The 22,051-nt window shown below is 42.1% G+C and overlaps 1 protein-coding gene and 1 long non-coding RNA gene across 4 annotated transcripts in view; both read left to right on the top strand.

Annotated features, from left to right (window-relative positions):
• The window catches only part of POLRMT (RNA polymerase mitochondrial), a 287,623-nt gene that overhangs the window by 31,234 nt on the left and 234,338 nt on the right, over nucleotides 1-22,051 (top strand). For 2 of the 3 annotated variants that reach the window (XM_073594038.1, XM_073594037.1), the window contains exon 2: nucleotides 17,898-17,981. The exons of the other annotated variant lie outside the window; for it this stretch is intronic. In XM_073594038.1, the coding sequence (XP_073450139.1) occupies nucleotides 17,898-17,981 (84 nt within the window). The remainder of the gene's footprint in view (nucleotides 1-17,897; nucleotides 17,982-22,051) is intronic. 3 annotated transcript variants of the gene reach the window in all.
• On the top strand, nucleotides 1,795-4,395 carry LOC141104219 (uncharacterized). The gene is made up of 2 exons (XR_012235481.1): nucleotides 1,795-2,663; nucleotides 2,761-4,395. It is a non-coding gene; the product is annotated as an uncharacterized lncRNA (long non-coding RNA).

The raw sequence follows: 22,051 nt of genomic DNA, 5'->3' as shown, positions 1-22,051 counted from the left end.
CCAAGGTCAGGCGTACCCAACCCCATTCTTCTGCTGATGTTGAGGTGCAAGAACCGCAGGGTTCGCGTATGGAGCCAATACTAGTCCCGCTCATCCTTCTGGTGAACTGGCAAGCACCAGCGGCCTAGTATATCCTGGTCGTACATCCAGCACTGCAGTAACACTTGGTGATGTGGCGAGTTCCATAAGTGCAGTTTAAGCTGGTGAGGTGGCTAGCACAAGTAGAGTCCCGCAGCCACCAAGAAGACAAACACAGGCCCGTTGAGCCCATAGTGTCCTTCCTGCTGCATTTGCCAATCTGAATTGGGAGCCTACCACTTCTGCAGCACCCATACTTCCCCCATTCACTGGCCAACCCGGAATTCAGGTGGAAACAGTTAATTTTACGTCACTTGATTTTTATTTGCTGCTTTTCACGGAAGATCTCTATAGATCTGTTGTGGATCAAAGCAATTTGTATGTTGGTCAATTCATCTCCGCTAATCCCCAGTTGACCCTGGCTAGAGGTTGGAGACCTATCACGTCTCCGAATTTAAAACCTTTCTGGGCCTATCCCTCCTCATGGGCATAGTTAAAGGGGTTGTAAAGGTTCACGTTTTTTCACCTTAATGCATCCTATGCATTAAGGTGAAAAAACATCCGACAATGCCAGCCCCCCCATTTTACTTACCTGACCACTCCAAAGTCCCGCGCTTGCTCCCGACATCCTCTTCGCCGCTGAGCCTGGCCATTGATTGGCTAGAGTGGATGGATTGAAAGCAGCGCAGCCATTGGCTCGCGCTGCTGTCAATCACATCCAATGACGCGGCGCGCCAGGGGCGGGGCCGAGTTATACAGTCAGCGGCTATAGCCGCCTGCTGTATCACAGGAGCGCGCCCGCAAGAACTAAACACCATGCGAGAGAGCTCGCATAAAGGTGTTTAGTTCTTGCGGGGGGGGAGCTGAGACAGCCACCGAGGGACCCCAGAAGACCATGTTCGGGGCCACTCTGAGCAAAACGAGCTGCACAGTGGAGGTAAGTATAACATGTTATTTAAAAAAAAACAAAAAAAACCTTTACAACCCCTTTAAAAAAAAGTGAGTTGCGGCCTATATGTCCACTGACCTAATTCACCATATACCTGTGTTCTCTGCCTCCATGACCAGGACACAATAGATAAAAGCAGATCTTGCGGTTCATGCATTTCAATAACAATGAACTCTGTCGTCCTCGGGGTGACCCTGGATATGATTGGCTCCACAAAATTCGTCCCCTTGTAAACCACTTCATCCAACAGTTTGCTGCCTAGTTTACTTCCTATCAAGTTGTCTGCGTTGATGAGTTCCTGATTAAGTTATCTGGCCGCTTGTCTATCAAACAGTATCTTCCCAGCAAGCGTGACAGATATGGGGTCAAGATGTATAAGCTCTGTGACAGGGCAACAGGCTATACATATAGTTTTTTGGTTTACGAGGGAAGAGATAGTCACGTGGAGCCCGAGAACTGCCCAGACTACATAGGGAGCGCTGGTAAGATGATGTGGGACTTGGTGTCACCCTTATTCGGAAAGGGCTACCACTTGTACGTGGACAATTATTACACAAGCGTGACACTTTTTTTAGTCACCTTTTTGATTGTGGAGTTGGCGCATGTGACACCGTGCGATCTAATCGCCGGAGCTTCCCCCAACGCTTGTAGAGTCCCGACTTAGACGGGGGGGGGGGGGGGGGAGCATGCTTGAAATGTAATAATTTGTTAGCAGTGAAGTGGAGGGATATACGGAATGTTTTCGTTCTGTCCTCCCTTCAGGTAGATACGACTGTCCAAATTCCTATGGCCACTGGTGTTGTGGTGAAACCCCTCTGTCCACGAATACAACCTTAACCCTTTGAGGACCAAGGGACGTATTTGTCCCATGTTTTTAATTGCCTGTATCATCTGATTAAGTACTTAAAATACTTCTTTTTTTTTTTTTTTTTTTTTTTATTCAAAATATTAGTTCTTATCAACAAATGGGTCTAGCTTTTTGCCAGTTATTTCATGAAATGGCTTAGTTACAGCAAATGAAGTGTACGAACTTAAAAAAAAAAAAAAAATTGCTTCTTTTGGCGTTCCATAAAAAGTGAACTTAATAGTCAGATGTTATTGGATCATCTGATATTTGTTGATAGACTTGTGTTTGACCGCAAATGTTTTTTGGAGAGATTTTCTCATTTGAACCAATTTGGCTGACATTTTTTGCCTTGGGACACATATGTCCCTATGGTCCTCAACGGACCATACCTTAAAGAAACCTTGCCACTATGCAGAGTTGTTTATCAAATAACTTTGGACAGGTATAGAAGTCATTCAGCCTGTGCTTTATCTGTGCTCTGTGGAACTTTAGGGACCTTCGATAAAAAGCAGTTTTCCAGTTACTGTACAGGTTTACCTCTTGGAACTCAACAGCAACTGATAAAACTATCATTCAGCATGACACTAGATGTACACAGGCATACAGCTAATGCTATGCTAAGCAATAGCAGTGTTAGAAAGTAAAAGATAATTTGTACAGAATAAGTGGGACAAGATAATGTGCTACACTCCCTTCTGTAACCATTTGAGAAGAAGGGAGGGGGGCGTGAGGAGATGCAGCACAAAGAAATTCTGTATAACTGAAGTCAGTTAGCCATCAGTGAGAAAAGTATGTTTTGTTGGACAGTGCTGTCCCATTGCTGTATGATTGAAGTGTGCAGTACAAGAGACATTTTCACTACACAAGTATTATTATCTAATTACAGCAGTACATCAGGAGGCAGCTGAAGGAAAGCTTTCACTTCTTCAGCTACATGAAGTGGCAGAGTCACTAACTGTCGTAACCCATTTTATTCGCTATTGTTCATCTGTTCTTAGCAAGGCCTCAAACACGATGGCACGGCGTGAACGCTTGTTTACAATACGTGAAGAGGATATACAACGGCTGTTGTTTGCCGACCACAGTGATGAAGAGGACCTCACTCTCGATGACGAAGATTGGAGTTTCTTGCTTGAAGCTGTTGACAGTGTTACCCAGGAAGTGATCATAGAGCATCCTGATCCTTCATCATCAACTGAACCCATCTCTAGCACAAACCTAGCTTGTACAGCTCTACCTGTCAAACCTTTGATGTTCTATGGCTTACTGAAACGTAAATGTACACTCCAGACTTCAGCAGTGAACTCCGAAGAAGGAGAGCAACTGCCTCTGCCGAAAAAGTCAAGATCTAGTTCAAAAACTCAGTCAGTGATCACTGGTTTTGACTTTAGGTGGAAAAGGGGAGCAACTAAAGTCATAACAAACACTACTGAATATGACTATGGACAAGTGAACTTGAAATTAGATGACTCCGCCATTACTCAGCCAGATCTTTAGGTACCATTTATAGCAAATACAATGAGTCGTGCTCGATTTGAAGCAATTTGCTCTGCTTTGCACTTTGCAAATAATGAGGACATGTTACCTAGATCTCATCCCCAGTGTGATAGAGCTTTCAAGGTTCGTCCATTGATCGAGCACTTCAATCGATGCTTCCAGGCTGCGAGAAATCTAAGCAAACAGTCGATTGATGAGCACATGATAAAATATAAAGGTCAAAACATCATGAAGCAGTACATCAGAAATAAGCATGTGAAATGGGGATTCAAGCTATAGTGCAGATGTAATGCTATCTCAGGCTACCTTTATCAGTTTGACATCTATACTGGACGAAAAACAGCATAACAATGACACTCTCTCCAAGACCATGTTCTGTGTCTGACAAAACAACTAGAACAGCTATGCTGTCAGGTTTTCATCGACAATTTTTTAAAATTCTCCACTGCTGCAATATGAGATGTTGCAGAAGAAGATCTACCTTTGTGGCACAGTTCGTGTGGACAAAAAAATATGCCCAAAAACTTGAACGCTGACAAAGAAATTAAAGGAGGAGATGTGGATACTATCAGTGCAAATGGCGTCACATGTGTAAAATGGATGGACAATAGATCAGTAACACTGTTGTCAAATTTCCTTACATGCAAAAAGGATGATATGACGGATGTGCAGAAAAGCTGCATATTCCATGTCCATCCATTGTTACTATTTACAAGTACATGGGGGGTGTGGACCTGATGGATCAGAAGAAAGTGTCCTATGAGACAGGTCGGAAGTCAAAAATAAAGTTTTATTTGAGGATTTTATTTGACCTCCTAGATATTGCTGTAAGCAGTAACTGCATTTATATACAAGCAAATGAAGAGAGTACAAAGCGATTACACCACTGGAATATCGGCAGATGATAGCAAGGAGTCTGGTGGGTGGATACTCCAACAGATAAAGAAAAGCTCCATCAGCGCCAGTCAGATGTTCACGAAGTGTCCTTCCAGGACCAAAGCCAAAAGATTCCATGATTAGAAGCGATAGAAGCAAACAATGTGCCAAATATGGGAATGAAAATTGCACGGACAGCCTCTGAGACACATGTAACGTGCACCTTTGTTACACAAAGACACGCAACTGCTTTGCCGACTATCATAGCCTGAACTGTTAGGCTATCACATATTGAGATTTTTGCATTTTGAGACAGTGACAGTACCTTGATGCATACGTTTTTGGCCTACCATGAGGCTGTTAGCATATGTACATCAATACATGTTATCGTTGAAATTGTTTCGAGCAAGTATCTAAATAAATGTCAAAATAGTTTAAGAGTAGCAGAATTTGACTCAATTTATTATGACCTTCTTTAGAATTCATTGTAAAATAAATTTAAAGTTCCAGAAACAGACAATGCTTGCAACCTTGCCTCCCTTGAGGACCATAAGGACACATTTGACCCGTGCCATAATTCTTCCCCCAAAAATGACACAAGTGTGGAAATGGTTTTATTTATTGTTCAAATACATTCTTAAAGGGAAAAAAAATATAATTATTTTTATATTAATGACGGTAATCATTAATAATGGTCCTCAAAGGGTTAACATGGGAGGGGTGGACCTCAACGGCCAGTTGTTGGCGTCATACCTAATTGCCCATAAGGCCAGACGCTGGTACAAAAAATTATCTGTATATTTATTCCAATTGGCTCTGCTGAATGCTTATGTGCTATACTAAGCTTCAGAACGAACTGGATCCTTCCTTAAATTTCAGGACGAGATCATCACAGCCCTTCTGTTTCCAGACGGTGCTGTGGCCCACCTTCCCAACGCAAATGCAGTGAGGCGGCTGCATGAGAGCCATTTTCCGTATGTCTTCCCTGGTACCCCTTCCTAAAGAAATCCCCAAAGAAGATGTCGTGTTTGCAGAAAACGCGGATTTAGGCGTGACACACCCGCTTTTATTAGCTCTCCTGTCCTGAACAACCTGGTCTCTGCATTGGTGACTGTTTCAAACGCTACCACACACTAGTGGAGTATTAACATAGGGTACAGCATTGCACAGTCCTAGGGCACAGTACACAGGGTCTCAAAAGATGAGATGGCCATCACATTTTAAGAGACCCTAATCTGGAACGTTAACAGTTTACAGTTTATATAAAAGTGCAAAAAAAACAAAAACACACAAAAAAAAAGCCAAAAATAGTTGTGGTTTTATTTTTCTTCTCTCTATTGTTCACTCTCTATTGTTACTGTATTTTAGAACTATAATGTTTTGTTTTTACTATGTTGTTTTTTTTTTGTATTTGCTTTGCAGGTATGGTATGTTTTACTGTTATACTGTAATGTTGCTTTGTTTTATTGTTAACCATCGTTTGCTTAGCAGGTATGCCATTCAGCTGCAGTACGGGTTTATGTATTCTGACGGCAACAGCGTTTGCTCACACCATACATAAAGCCACGACTACAGCGCTGTAGGAGGTGATTTCACCACCGCAATTAAAAAAAGAGCATGTATGCCGAAGCATGGGGGCAAGGGGGGAAGGAGCAATTTTCTCCTAACATTAGGGGCGGATTGCCCCCATATATTTTTTAGCCACAGATTGCGTTAAAAAAAACAAGTTGTTTTTATTGAGTTAATGTTTTATCGTTACTATTGTTTGCTTTTCAGGTACGCCATTCAGCTGAAGCACTGATTTATTTATCTTGACCGCCACAGCGTTTGCTCTCACGATACATAAATCAGCAACTCCAGCGCTGTAGGAGGTGATTTCACCACCACAGTTAAAAAAAAAAAAATGGTGCATATATGCCTATCATTAGAAGTGATGAAGAGTGGTATTCTAATGGTGAGCTTACCCACTGATCAATCTTTTTTTTTGTTCAGCCCACAGGCTGCATGATAAAAAGAACATTATAATATATGCCCAACAAGGACAAGCAACGTACTGGTATGTTGCTGGACTTTGAGTGGTTATACCAGACTGATGCCTGCAGGTTTAGGTATCATTCTTTTCAGCCAGCGGTCGACTTTCATGTAAAAGCAATCCTAGCGGCTAATTAGCCCCTAGACTGCTTTTACAAACAGTGGGAGGGAATGCCCCCCCCCCCCACAGTCTTCTGTGGTTTTCTCTGGCTCTCCTGTCCCAACAGGGAACCCGAGAATGTAGCTGGTGGTTCCTCCAGCTGACCATAGAGCTGATCAAGGCTACAAGCATTTCATGACTTAGGTTTTTTAACCACTTCAATACCAGGCACTTAGACACCTTCCCGCCCAGGCCAATTTTCAGCTTTCAGCGCTGTCGCAGTTTGAATGACAATTGTGCGGTCATACAACACTGTACCCAAACAATTTTTTTTATCATTTTGTTCCCACAAATAGAGCTTTCTTTTGGTGGTATTTGATCACCTCTGCGGTTTTTATTTTTTGTGCGACAAATAAAAAAAGACCGAAAATTAAAAAAAAAAACAAGTTTTTCTTTGTTTCTGTTAAAATTTTTTGGAAATAAGTACGTTTTCTTCAATGACGGGCACTGATATGGCTGCACTGATGGGCACTGATGAGGTAGCACCAATGAGGTGACACTGATGGGCACTGATGATGGGCACTGATAGGCGGCACTGATGGGCATACTGACACACCGATCCACCGATTGCCGCGATGCGCACCGCGGCATGTTATCCTGCTGGACGTCATATGACGCCCAGTCGGGATAACTGAACCACCGCCCGGCCGTCATCTGCTATGGGCTGGGCGGGAAGTGGTTAAACAGCGCCATTGGGAAATTGGGAAAGCATTTTATCACACCGATCTTGGTGTGGTCAGATGCTTTGAGGACAGAGGAGAGATCTAGGGTCTAATAGACCACAATTTTTACAAAAAAGAGTCACTACCTGTTGGTATCATAGGGGATATTTACATTCCCTGAGATACCAATAAAAGTGATGATAAAAAATGATAGGAACAGTTTAAAAAAAAAAAAAAAAAAATCACCCGTCCCACCATGCTCACGCGCAAAGGCGAATGCAAGCGCTGGTCTGGTGTCATGTAAACAATTATTGCATCATGCATGTGAGGTATCACCGCGAAGGTCAGATCGAGGGCAGGTAATTTTAGCAGTAGACCTCCTCTGTAAATCTAAAGTGGTAACCTGTAAAGGATTTTAAAGACTTTTAAAAATGTATGTAGTTTGTCGCCGCTGCACGTTTGTGTGCAATTTTAAAGCATGTCGTGTTTTGTATCCATGTACACGGCATAGGATCATCATTTTTTATTTCATCAAACATTTGGGCAATATAGTTTGTTTTAGTGCATTAAAACTAAAAAAAAGTGTTTTTTTTTTTTCCAAGAACAAATTGCATTTGAAAAATCGCTGCGCAAATACTGTGTGGGGAAAAAAAAAATTGCAACACCCACCATTTTAATCTGTAGAGCATTTGCTTTAAAAAAATATAATGTTTGGGGGTTCAAAGTAATTTTCTAGTAAAAAATAAATATTTTTTCATGTAAACAAAGTGTCAGAAAGGGCTTTGTCTTCAAGTGGGGGTGATGTGTGACATAAGCTTCTAATGTTATGCATAAAATGCCAGGACAGTTCAAAACTCCCCAAATAACCCCCTTTTTGGAAAGTAGACACCCCAAGCTATTTGCTGATAGGCATGTTGAGTCCATGGAATATTTTTTATATTTTGCCACAAGTTTCGGGAAAATTACAAACTTTTTATTTTTTTTTAAGCTCAAAGTTGTCAATGATTTATTGCTCAAATATGCCATGGGCATATGTGAAATTTTACCCCAAAATAAATTCTGCTGCTTCTCCTGAGTACGGGGGTACCACATGTGTGAGACTTTTTGGGAGCCTAGCCGTGTACAGGACCCCGAAAATCAATCACCGCCTTCAGGCTTTCTAAGGGTGTAAAATGGTGATTTCACTTCCATGCTACCTATGACAGTTTCGGAGGCCATAAAATGTCAAGATAGCACAAAAACCCCCACAAATGATGGCCTTCAAAACTGTGATAGATAGTGAGGAGTGAAATCCTGAAGGCGGTTCTTGGTTTTCGGGGTACTGTATGCGGCTAGGATCCCAAAAAGTCTCACACGTGGTATCCCCGTACTCAGGAGAAGCAGCAGAATGTATTTTGGGGTGTAATTCCACATATAACTATGGCATGTGTGAGCAATATATCATTTAGTGACAACTTTGTGTAAATTTTGTAATTTTTTTTTGTCATTTTTCAATCACTTGTGACAAAAAAAAAAAATTCAGTGGGTTCAACATGCCTCTCAGCAATTTCCTTGGGGTGTCTACTTTCCAAAATGGGGTCATTTGGGGGGGGTTGTACTGCCCTGCCATTTTAGCACCTCAAGAAATGAGATGGGCGGTCATAAACTAAAAGCTGCGTAAATTCCAGAAAATGTACCCTAGTTTGTAGACACTATAACTTTTGTGCAAACCAATAAATATACGCTTATTGACTTTTTTTTTACCAAAGGCATGTGGCTGAATACATTTTGGTCTAAATGTATGACTAATATTGAGTTTATTGGATTTTTTAATAACAAAGTAAAAAATATAATTTTTTTTCCCAAATTTTCGTTTTTTTCTGTTTAAAAAAAATAAAAATCACAGAGGCAATCAAATGCCATCAAAAGAAAGCTCAATTTGTGGGGGAAAAAAAGGGCACAAATTTCGTTAGGGTACAACATTGCATGACCGCGCAATGACCAGTTAAAGCAGCGCAGTGCTAAATTGTAAAAAGTACTTTGGTCATTGAGGGTCTTCTGGGGCTGAAGTGGTTAAACGGACCACAAACAGTGTTTAGTAAAAATATACAAATTTATTGAACATTGATACCAATCAAAGACCTCAGAATGGAAATAAAAACTCCAAACACATGTATTGGGAGCAGAAATGGAAACAGCTGAAAAGAAAGCCCAAAAACAGAACGTTCAGCGCATTTTGAAAAAACAAAATGCAGATCTTCAGGGCCAGAGAGCTTACGAGTTCCAAATCTGTAGCTTATATCTATGATAACAAAATAGATATCATCAGAAATATACATGGAGGCAAAGATATACAGCATCTAACATTTCAGATATGAACAGAACAGTATACATACATATTCTAACAAAAGCAGAATCACAGGTGAGCATACTGACCACAAGTGTTAGTGCTCCACCCATACAGAGATAGTTCATAACTCAATAATGAAAAGATATGTCCGTCAGAGCCGCGCACAGGCATCAGACCAGGAAGATAGTGACAGCCAGTGATCCATATAGTCTGGTCTGATGCCTGTGCGCGGCTCTGTCCCTGAAGATCTGCAATTTGTTTTTTCGAAACGTGTTGTACGTTCTGTCTGACAGTTTTTGGGCTTTTTTTTCAGCTGTTTCCATTTCTGCTCCCAATATATGTGTGTGTTTGTTTTTAGTTCCACTCTGATGTCGTTGGTTGGTATGAATGTTCAATAAATCTGTATATTTTTACTAAATACTGTTTGTGTTTTTTTTTTATTATTATACAGGATTTATATAGCTCCAACAGTTTACGCAGCGCTTTACAACTTGAGGGTAGACAGTACAAATACAATACACTTTAACACAGTAGGAATCAGAGGGCCCTGCTTCTTAGAGCTTTCAATCTAAGAGGAAAGGTCAAGAGATGCAAGAGGTAATAGCTGTGTGTGTGTGTGTGTGTGTGTGTGTGGGGGGTGCTGATGGAGGAGATAAAAAATGTACAGTTGTTGGGGGCCAGATAGGCTTCTCTGAATAGATACATTTCCAGGGATCGTCTGAAAGTGGATAAAGTAGGAGAAAATTGGACAGATTTGGGTAGAGCATTTCAGAGGATGGGAGAGGCTCTGGAGAAGTCCTGAAGGCGAGCATGAGATGAGGTGACAAGTGAGTTTGAGAGCAGGAGGTCTTAGGAGCGAAGAGAACGATTAGGCAGGCATTTTGAGACTGGTTTAGTGATGTAGCTGGGAGCCAGGTTGTGGATGGCTTTGTAAGTTATAGTTCGTATCTTGAATTTAATTAATTGACAGAGTGTCAGCCAATGGAGGGATTGGTAGAGGGGTATAGCAGACGCTGAGCGGTTTGCGAGGTGGATGAGCCTGGCAAGAGCGTTCATGATGGACTGATGAAAGGGGATAGCCTATTCAGAGGTAAACCAATGAGGAGGGAGTTGCAGTGGACAAGGTGGAAGATGACTAGGGAGTGGATTAGAAGCTTTGTGGTGACATTGGCAGAGGTGTATCTTGGAGATGTTGAGGCGGCAATTTTTGGATAGTGATAGGATGTGGGGCCAAAATGGTTAGTTCAGAGTCCAGGATTACACCTAGGACCCTGGCGTTGGTCGGGGACAAGTTGATAGCTGAGCCGTTGATATTGACCGAGAAATCAGGGGAAGTGGCACCTGAGGGAGGAAATATCATGAGCTCGGTTTTGGATAGGTTGAATTTGAGGAAACGATGTGACATCCAGACTGATATGTCTGCAAGTAAGTTGGTGATGCGTGAGGAGAAAGATGGAGAGAGCTGGGGGGTGGAGGGATTGATTTGGGTGTCAGCGTAGAGATGATATTGAAAGCCATGGGAGGCAATCAACTGACCCAGGGAGGTGGTGTAGAGAGAAAAGGAGAGGTCCAAGAACAGAACCTTGGGGGACCCCAGCAGAGAAAGGAAGAGGAGAGGAGGAAGTAGAGTTGTGAGTGACACTGAAGGAGCTGGGATAGGTAGTATGGGAACCAGCAAAGAGTACAGCCACAGAGACCAAAGGAGTGGAGTTTAAAGGGGTTGTAAAGGGTCATAATGGTAAAAAAACACCTGTCCGTGACCGGATCCCCAGCCCCCCCCCCCTGTTTTTACTTACCTGAACCCTCGAACTTGTCCCACGGGGACACGCTCTCTCTGCAGGGGGTTCTCGGCTCTTGATTGGATAGATTGATAGCAGCGTAGCCATTGGCCTCCCGCTGCTGTCAGTCAAATCCAATGATGCGGGGGCGGGACCGAGTCCTGCATTTGGCCTTTATGGATGCCGAATCCTGGACTCGGGAGCACGCCTGCAAGGTAACCCCCTGGGAGAGGGCTTCTCCCAGGGGGTTATATGATGCAGGGAGGAGCCACGAGAGCCGCCGAGGAACCCCAGAAGACCAGGTTCGGGGCCACTCTGTGCAACCCGAGCTGCACAGTGGAGGTAAGTGTGACATGTTTGTTATTTAAAAAAAAAAAAAAAAAAAAAACCCCGACCCTTAAGTGTCACTTTAACCACTTCAATACCAGGCACTTTCGCCCCTTCCTGCCCAGGACAATTTTGAACTTTCAGCGCTGTCGCACTTTGAATGACAATTGCGCAGTCATACAACACTGTACCCAAACTAAATTTTTATCATTTACTACACACAAATAGAGCTTTCTTTTGGTGGTATTTGATCGCCTCTGCGATTTTTTTTTTTTGCTAAACAAACTAAAAAAGACCGACGTTTTTGCTATAAAATTTGGTTTTCTCCTTCACTGACAGGCGCTGATGAGTTGGCAGCGATGGGCACTAAAGAGTTGGCACTGATGAGGAGGCACTGATATGTAGAATTGATGGGTACTGATAGGCAGCACTGATATGCAGCATTGGGCACTGATCGTGGCACTGATGGTCACTGACAGGCGGCACTGATGGACACTAATAGATGGCACTGATGGGCAGCACTAATTGGGCAGGTACTGACAGGTGTTAATGCTGGGCACTAATTGGCACTATGGTGGGCACTGATTGACACTTTATTGGGCACTGGCAGGGGTTATGGTGGGGCACTGAGTGGGTACTGATTGGCAGCTTATGAGTACATATAATGAGGGCTGTGCTGACAATCAGTGTGATAATCAGAGCCGCCGATCAGCTCTCCCTGTCAGTGCAAACCGTTTACTTCCTGGTTCTCGCGATGATCAGCTGTGATTGGTCACAGCTGATCACGTGGTAAGAAGCCTCTGTTACTAGTAAAAAAAAGAATTCCAGTATACAGTATATACCATAGTTTGTAGACGCTAAAACGTTCATGTAAACCAATAACATTACTTATTGGGATTTTTTTTTACCAAAAATATAAAGCTGAATATATATATTGGCATCAATTTATGAAGACATTTTATTTGCATTTTTTTGGATATGTTCTATAGCAGAAAGCAAAAAATATTGTTTGTTTTTCACCTTTTTCTGTCTTTTTTTTATTTAGAGCAAGAAACAATAAAAAGAAAAACCTAGTGGTGATCAAATACCACCAAATATAAGCTCTATTTGTGGGGAGAAAAAAAAATTACCTGTTATCGGCGTATAACATGCACCCCAATTTTAAGAGGGAAGTTTAAGGCCCCTTTCACACTGGGGCGGGGGCGGCGTCGGCGGCACAGCGCCGCTATTTTTAGCGCACGCTTTACCGTCGTATTTGCCACTGACCTGGTCACATAACTGCTCTCTCTGACATTACATAGATGGTCATGTGACCGCTATCCTCCTCCAATCTAAAGCTAGGAGGAGGAGGAGCGAGAGGAAGAGAGCAGCCAGAAAAAACTGAGCTATTGAGATATTTACAAGCTTTGTTTTATGACACTGACACAGGAGGAGCGCTGTGGGAGAATTGGCTGGCAAGAGATTTTTTATATCAACTTTAGACTATGCAGACAGCACTCTCCCAGAGAAGAAAACCATAGTATTGACGTATAACACACAGGCACTGTTTACCCACTGTTTTCAGGGGAAAAAAGTGTGTGTTATATGCAGATAAATACGGTATATAAATGTAATTTGTGTACAGCGTTGCACGACCGCGCAATTCTCAGTTAAAGTAACGCATTGCCAAAAAAGGTAAATTTTCTGGTAAAAAAAAGGACTTGATTACAAATATATATTTGTATGGTGATTTAAAACGGCTTATTTATATTAATTATTTATTTTTACTCTGTATCCCAAGGCTGTTTTATTTTTTTTTTTCTTTGGATATGTGGCCAGCAGCAGAGGACTAGAAGCTCTTCCTGCTTATGTTTCCCTGCAGAAAGGCTGGGAAAGAGCTGGGTAATGTGACAGCTGTATATTTAGAGAAAAAGGAAAAAGGGTACTTTTTTTTTTTTTTTTTTTTTTCCATTAGTGTTTGTTATTATACTCTTTGTTGATTCATCTAATGCCCCCCTGTGACTGTGCTTTATTAAAAATGTAGCTATATACCTTGTTTACTGATCGCAGATCGTCGATCACGTGACATGCCGCCTCTCTTCTCTCGACAGATGCAGCAGGCAGGGCCGAGGATCCCCCGCTGACATCATTCGGGAGGAGAGAGGCGGATCTGCCAGCTGCAGCTGTCATGCGAGAGAAGAGAGAGGCGACATGTCACGTGATCGCCGATCTGCGCTCAGTAAACAAGGTACAGTGCCTCGAAAAAGTATTCGTACCCTTAGAAATTTTCCACATTTTGTCATGTTACAACCAAGAATATGTATTTTATTGGGATTTTATGTGATAGATCAACACAAAGTGGCACATAATTGTGAAGTGGAAGGAAAATGATAAATGGTTTTCAATTTTTTTTTACAAATAAATATGTATTCATTTGTATTCAGCCCCCCTGAGTCAATAAGTTGTAGAACCACCTTTCACTGCAATTACAGCTGCAAGTCTTTTTGGGTATGTCTCTACCAGCTTTGCACATCTAGAGAGTGATATTTTTGCCCTTTTCTTCTTTGCAAAATAGCTCAAGCTCTGTCAGATTGGGTGGAGAGCATCTTTGAACAGAAATTTTCAGGTCTTGCCACAGGTTCTCAATTGGATTTATGTCTGGACTGGGCCATTCTAACACATGAACATACTTTGATCTAAACCATTCCACTGTAGCTCTGGCTGTATGTTTTTAGGGTCATTGTCCTGCTGGAAAGTGAACCTCCGCCCCAGTCTCAAGTCTTTTGCAGACTTGAACAGGTTTTCTTCTAAGATTGCCCTGTATTTTGCTTCATCCATCTTCCCATCAACTCTGTCCAGCTTCCCTGTCCCTACTGAAGAAAAACATCCCCACAACATGATGGTGCCACCACCATGTTTCACGGTGGGGATGGTGTGTTCAAGGTGATGTGCAGTGTTAGTTTTCTGCCACATATAGCGTTTTGCTTTTAGGCCAAAAAGTTCAATTTTGGTCTCATCTGTCCAGAACACCTTCTTCCACATGTTTGCTGTGTCTCCCACATGGCTTCTCGCAAACTGCAAACGGGACTTTCTTTGAACAATGGCTTTCTTCTTGCCACTCTTCCATTTAGGCCAGATTTGTGGAGTACACGAATAATAGTTGTCCTGTGGACAGATTCTTCCACCTATACTGTGGATCTCTGCAGCTCCTCCAGAGTTACCATGGGCCTCTTGGCTGCTTCTCTGATTAATGCTCTCCTTGCCCAGCCTGTCAGTTTAGGTGGACAGCTATGTCTTGGTAGGTTTGCAGTTGTGCCATACTCTTTCCATTTTCGAATGATGGATTGAACAGTGTTCTGTGAGATGTTTAAAGCTTGGGATATTTTTGTATTACCTAACCCTGCGTTAAACTTCCCCATAACTTTATCCCTGACCTGTCTGGTGTGTTCCTTGGCCTTCATGATTCTGTTTGTTCACTAAGGTTCTCTAACAAACCTCTGAGGGCTTCACAGGACAGCTGTATTTATACTGAGATTAAATGAGACACAGGTGGACTCTGTTTATTAGGTGACTTCTGAAGGTAATTGGTTCCACTAGATTTTAATTAGGGGTATCAGAGTAAAGGGGGCTGAATACAAATGCATGCCACACTTTTCATATATTTATTTGTAAAAAATGTTGAACACCATTTATCATTTTCCTTCCACTTCACAATTATGTGCCACTTTGTGTTGGTCTATCACATAAAATCCCAATAAAATACATTTACGTTTTTAGTTGTAACATGGCAAAATGTGGAAAATTTCAAGGGCTATGAATACTTTTAAGGCACTGTATATAGCTACATTTTTAATAAAGCACAGTCACAGGGGGACATTAGATGAATCAACAAAGAGGATAACGTAACGTTATCCTAATTTGAGCAGCAGCAAGGAACGGGGCGGCGTGGACACGGAGTAGGCAGTCAGAGAGGGGAGGGGGGAGAGGATGGAGGCGAGGACACAGGAGACACAGAGCAGGGCTGCAGATGACGGAGGCACATATGCTGACAACTAGGGTTGCTCCGATACCGAGCACTTGTACTCAGGCAAATGCACTGATGCTTAATCCAATACCTGGACAGTCAGGGACGATCGGTGCGGTGCTGGGGGGGAGTTACAATCACCGATCTCTCAGTATACATTTCAATAAACAAGCTTCTCCCAACACCCCACAGTCCACGCGTCATCAGTGCTGCATATTGATGCCACTGTCACATGACATTAAAAAAAAGTATCGGCATGTTCTTGAAAAAAGTATCGGTACTTGTACTTGGTCTTAAGAAAGTGGTATCAGTGCAACCCTACTGACAACGGTGTCAGGGCTCAGCAGCCCTGATATATTGTGGTCAAAGTACATAGGGGAGGGCAGAAACTGGCAGGATCAGCCAGGTATTTCAGGTGATACAGGGGGCTTTAAAGGAACAGGATCTTTATTTTTTTGGGTTAACAAACACTTTAAAATAAATACAGTGCCATCATTCACATACAGAAAGAGAAGGGATAATGTAAATGGTGTAACTTAAACATAGAAAGGTGTCAGAACACACAGTGCATTGGGTGGGGCTGCATAGATGCAGACTACCATAGCCACGTGAGCATCAGAACTTGACTACAGAGCAATGGAAGGAGGTGGCCTGGTCTAATGAATTCAAGAATGGTTTGAGGAACACAGCAACAATTTTGAGATGTTGACTTGGCTTTCAAATTCTTCAGAACTTAATCCAATCGACCCATCTGTGGGATGTGCCGAAGAAACAAGTCTGACCCATGGAACCTTGCAACTTAAAGGATTTGCTACTGACAGCTTGGTGCCAGATTCCACAGCACGCCTTCAGCGGTCTAGTGGAGTCCAAGCTTTAATAGGTTATGGTGGGTGGTCATAATGTTATGGCTGATCGGTGTATAAAATACCTCTACGGAATGACAACATTCCGAGAGACTAAACAAAATTGGCTAATGATCCAGTGTCTGTCTAAATGCCAACCAGCTTGGAGTAGGTTCTTTCAGTTGTAACAAGGTGTTTTTTTTTTTGTTTTTTTTTTAATTCGAAGATCTCTATTTGTGTAATCGAGCTGAATGGATGGACCTACATCAACAATCAGCACTTGAGCTGTGGCACATTACACCTGGCATCAATATCTGTGGTTGAAAATCTCTGTGAACACTGGACTCCATATGTTATAAACTAATATTTCTATTATTCAAGCCTGTTTGAACTGGCACTCTTATGCCCTGTACACGCGGTCGGATTTTCTGATGGAAAAAGTGCGATTGGATTGTGTTGTCGGAAATTCCGATCGTCTGTGGGCTCCATTGGTCTTTTTCCGTTGGAATTTCCGACACACAAAGTTTGAGAGCAAGATATAAAATTTTCAGAAAACAAAATCCCGTCTTTAAATTCCGATCGTGTGTACACAAATCCGATGCACAAAGTGCCACGCATGCTCAGGATAAATTAAGAGACTAACCCTATTGGCTACTGCCCCGTTTATAGTCCCGATGTATGTGTTTTACGTCAACTTTGCGACCGTGTGTATGCAAGACAAGTTTGGCCCAAAATCCGTTGGAAAAAATCCGATGGATTTTGTTGTCGGAATGTCCGATCGTGTGTACAGGGCATTAGGCTGAGTTCACACTGGCATTAGGAGCAGGCGTTTGAGAAGCGTTAAAAAGGCCCCTCTAACGCCTGTGCACAAGATACAATAAACAGAACATTGTGCTGCTCACACTTAAGCGTTAGCGTCGCGTTGCTTCAAAGTGGAAGCCTCATGTCGAGTCAGGAGGCGCTTGAAGCCTTTCAAGTCTATGGTAACGCCTCGAAAATGCTCTGGCAGGCAGTTGCGGGGCGTTAAGATTCGTTCATTTAATGTAATGGAAAAGGTATTTGTGGTGCAGTTTTAACGCTCATCAAACGCTTCAAAACTGCCTTGGGGAGCGTTTTTAACTTACGCCTGTCTGACTCCCATACTAACTCCATACAAATGCTATAGGAGCGTTTGTTGAACGTTAGAAATTTAGTCAAGTGTGAACAAGTACTTAGATGTGCCCTATCTTTATGTCTCTTTTCACTCTTCTTCTGATGATATCTATAAAACACTGCATTTCCGTTCATTTACTGTTTCCGTGACTGGCCATTAGGACAAAAAGAGAGGGGAAATCTATCAAGTGAAAACTTAAACAACAATAATAAAAATTTGACATGGGTTCTAAATCTTCTATAAATCCTAAAATGTAAAAAAAAAATAGCTATACATACACTTTAATAATAAAATACAATTCAGTGAATATCTTTGTCATGCTACTTCCACTTTTCCTACTAATTGCCATTGCAAATGTCTTCCAGGAAGCACACAAAGATGGTCATCCTCTGCAAAACCTAAGGATGAGATCACAATTAGTGATCGGGGTAGAATCGAACTACTTGAAGGTCAGTTAAATGAATTTACCGTAGTTGATAAAAACACCTTAATGAACTAAAGGGTGTACTTTTGATTGTTTTCCTCTTTCCCTCCCTTACAAAGAACAGTCACATGAGTTTGTGGGATTAGCAACAGCGTGAATTCCATGCCTACATCTTTCACTCTGGCATGCAGTTTTTAGGACATAATTGCACCATGTTGCCTGCAAAAGCTGAATAAAGTAATCTTGAAGTGTAGGTTCACTGTTATAATTAGAGCTCTTTTAATCGAATTGCACAGGCTATTTTGTTTAAATCAGATTTTATTTTCAAAAAGTTTTTTTTTAATGACAATCGTTGGTTAACCAACATACAAACATCACAAGTACAGGCAAACAGAGACGTTTACAAAAGGCACATTGGTTCAGAACATTTAATGATCAGTCCACAGAATAGTGCGGCATGAGAGGCATACTTTAAGGCCACAGGCACACTAAGCGTTTGCTCAGCTTCTATGAATGCCTCTTGTGGTAGGAGAACAGCTGCTTAACCACTTCAGCCCTGGAAGGATTTACCCCCTTCCTGACCGGGCCATTTTATGCGATACGGCACTGCGTCGCTTTAACTGACAATTGCGCGGTTGTGCAACGCTGTATCCAAACAAAATTGACGTCCTTTTTTTCCCACAAATAGCTTTCTTTTGGTGGTATTTGATAGATTCTGCAATTTTTTATTTTTTGCTCTATAAACAAAAAGAAGAGCGACAATTTTGAAAAAAACACAATATTTTTTACTTTATGCTATAATAAATATTCCGATTTTAAATAAAAAACTTTTTCCCTCAGTTTAGGCCGATGTGTTGTATTCTACATATTTTTGGTAAAAAAATCGCAATAAGCGTATATTGATTGATTTGCGCAAAAGTTATAACGCCTACAAAATAGGTTATTGATTTATTCCATTTTTATTAATTTTTTTTTTTTTTTACTAGTAGTGGCGGTGATCTGCGATTTTTATCGTGACTGCGACATTGCAGCGGACAGATCAGACACTTTTGACACTTTTTGAAGCCATTGTCATTTATACAGCGATCAGTGCTATAAATTGCCACTGATTACTGTATAAATGTCACTGACAGGGAAGGGGTTATCGGGGCGATCAAGGGGTTAAATGTATTCCCTCACTGTGTGTTCTAACTGTGGGAGGATGGGACTGACTAGGGGAGGAGACCGATCAGTGTTCCTATATAACTAGGAACACATGATCTGTCTCCTCTCCCCTGACAGGACGTGGATTTGTGTGTTTACACACACAGATCCCCCCCTTCCTGCTCTGTCACGAGCGATCGCGGGTGTCCGGTAGACATTGCGGCTGCCGGGCACGCACATCGGCTTCTCAATGACGCCGCGGGCGTGCGCTCGCCCCCTATACCCCTTGAAGCGCCTGCCGTACAGCTACGGTGATTTGCGCAGGGGACCCATTCCGCGGGCGTACGGCCAGTGGTTAAAAAACACAACAAAAGCTGTGTATTGCATGCGCGTTTATGCTTATTCTGCCCATTAAAAAGCATTAGCGCCTACATAGATCTATGTTTATGTGCACTCCGCGCCAAAAAGCTCTTCTCCTGAATGCAATTGTGATAAGCTTTTTTTCTGCCTGTAAATGCTGCTCTTGTAATAATCCTGTAAACGCTATGTGTGCGTGGCTATAGGTGCATTTTACAGGCAGAAAGAAACCACCAAATGTCTATAAAAGCGGCATTTTTTAAGCCCAGTGTGCATGAGGCCTAATCATAACAATCTGCGGCAGGTAAACCACTGGATATCCACATGACAAATCTGGTCACATTTGCACAATACCATTCTTACCGTTTTGCATACATGCTGTCTTTCTTTTCATACTTGCTCTAATTAATTTTTCTTTTTATTGTTGTTGATTCTAGTATTAAAGTGTCCCTAAACCCACATAAAAAAAAAAACTATTAATAAATGGTGTATTTGTATTCAGTCCCCTTTGCTCTGATACCCCTAACTAAAATATAGTGAAACCAATTACCTTCATAAGTCACCCAATTAGTAAATAGAGTCCACCTGTGTGTAATTTAATCTCTGTATAAATACAGCTGTTCTGTGAAGCCCTCAGAGGTTTGTTAGAGAGCCTTAGTGAACAAACCGCATCATGAAGGCCAAGGAGCACACCAGACAGGTCAGGGATAAAGTTGTGGAGAAGTTTAAAGCAGAGATGGGGTTATAAAATATAAAATATGTTCAATCCATCATCCGAAAATGGAAAGAGTATGGCACAACTGCAAACCTACCAAGGCATGGCAAACCTGACAGGCCGGGCAAGGAGAGCATTAAAGGGTTTGTTAACCCATATATATAAGACTATGCCAGCCCCTCTATTAGAGGCTGGCTGTCAGGAAAGGCTTTCAAGCAAACGTCCTAGCAATCCGTGTGCTAGAAGAATGCCTGTGCGCAGAAAGACCGTCTGACGCACGTGCAATAGCGCGAATAGCGGCGCACGCGAGAACGTGCGCACGCTCCTTGTGACAGCACTTGTCACCAAGATGCACTATTTAAAGGGGACTGATGCCTTGCTGCCTTGCTGTCCGGTCTACAGCATTTCCTGAAGATCCCTGCTACCCGTTACTCTGTTATCTGATCTTTACTTGTGCATATATAGTGTAGTGCTACTTATAACAAAAGTATATACAGTTGTAATGTTACATACAGCATAAACATCGAAGACACTTAAATGCATATGTCATAAGCTTTGCACGACACCAAGTGTGGAACACCCTAGCAAATATCTGTTAAATGTGAAACAGGTTTTAAAGAAAAAGATTATATAGTCCCATATTGTAGATACAATAATTCCGTTCACCACGTGAGTAGCTGGTAAGACAACAAACAGATATGGTGAATCACCCACGTGGAAGCAGTGCAGGCTTACCAGACAGGTTGGACTCATACAAACATATGTTTAATGAGTCAATGAGGCTTGTATTACCAACAGGCAATAAAGTAGGGTCATTCAGCCAAACAGTGATGTGGTCCGGATTGCATCAAAGACTTTAAAAGAGACTCTCCAACGTATAGCTTGGTCTCGGTGAAATAGCCCATAAAGAAAAGAAGGGGCCACATAGCATAATAACGTTTGGTATAACCAATTTATTAAAAAGTAAAACACTTACATTTTCCAAGATAAAAAAGCGCTTGTAATAAAATTGTGGCAGGCAGTGGAGTCTCCCGATGCGTTTCGTCTAATCAAACTTCATCTGGGGTACCCTACCACTGCTGCCATACTCCTTTATAAAGGTACTGTGACCCCCCATAATGAGAATCCAGCTCGTGTCCATTAATTGAATGCACTTCCGGGTATCGCCAAATGGTAGCTCCGCGTGCGTTTCAAGCCTCTTTCCTAATGTATGGTGTGCGTTCCAGCACTCAGTGCTGAATGGTAATATATATATATCATTTTCCTACATGGATAACATTAGAAGACTCCTCGTATTAAAAAAAGAATTAAAGAAAGTGCATATAGAATAACGTGAATAAAACGGTGGGGGCATTGTTTATCTTCAACCACGAAGATCCGTTCCGGATCATACATAGGAAGTATGTGGATCTAGGCGGTCCGTTCTCGATGACGTAAAGAGCGTCAAGCTCAGCCGCGCCTTCCGCCTGCATGGAACGCAAGCGAAGCCGCCATCAGTCACGTTTGTACCCCGCCCACTTCCTAAGGGAGACGCGGCGCAATGTCGTCACAAACGCGATGTGGTCACGTGTGCTCAGCATGGCAGCGCGTCCCTGGACACAGAGTGCCATATTGTGATATCCACATATCACACTGTATGCGAGGGATGGGCACAAACTGACCCCACGAGAAGAAACAATTTTGTGTATGTGAAGTGATCCTTTAGTGTTGCCTCGATATTAGAACACTGAGACAAAGCAACTTGAGTGGCAAATTATGATAAAATTAACAAAGGGAGTCTTAAATTTAAAGACTTTCAGTGATAAAACAAACAAATATTATGTGTATATATTATCATAATCTAATCACAAAGTGTGCTACATATACGTATATGGGTTCTA

Source organism: Aquarana catesbeiana, linkage group LG01, assembly GCF_042186555.1.
Source record: "Aquarana catesbeiana isolate 2022-GZ linkage group LG01, ASM4218655v1, whole genome shotgun sequence".
NCBI classification, from domain to species: domain Eukaryota; kingdom Metazoa; phylum Chordata; class Amphibia; order Anura; family Ranidae; genus Aquarana; species Aquarana catesbeiana.
Note: the sequence above shows the minus strand (reverse complement) of the source record. Positions and strands in the feature narration are given on the sequence as shown.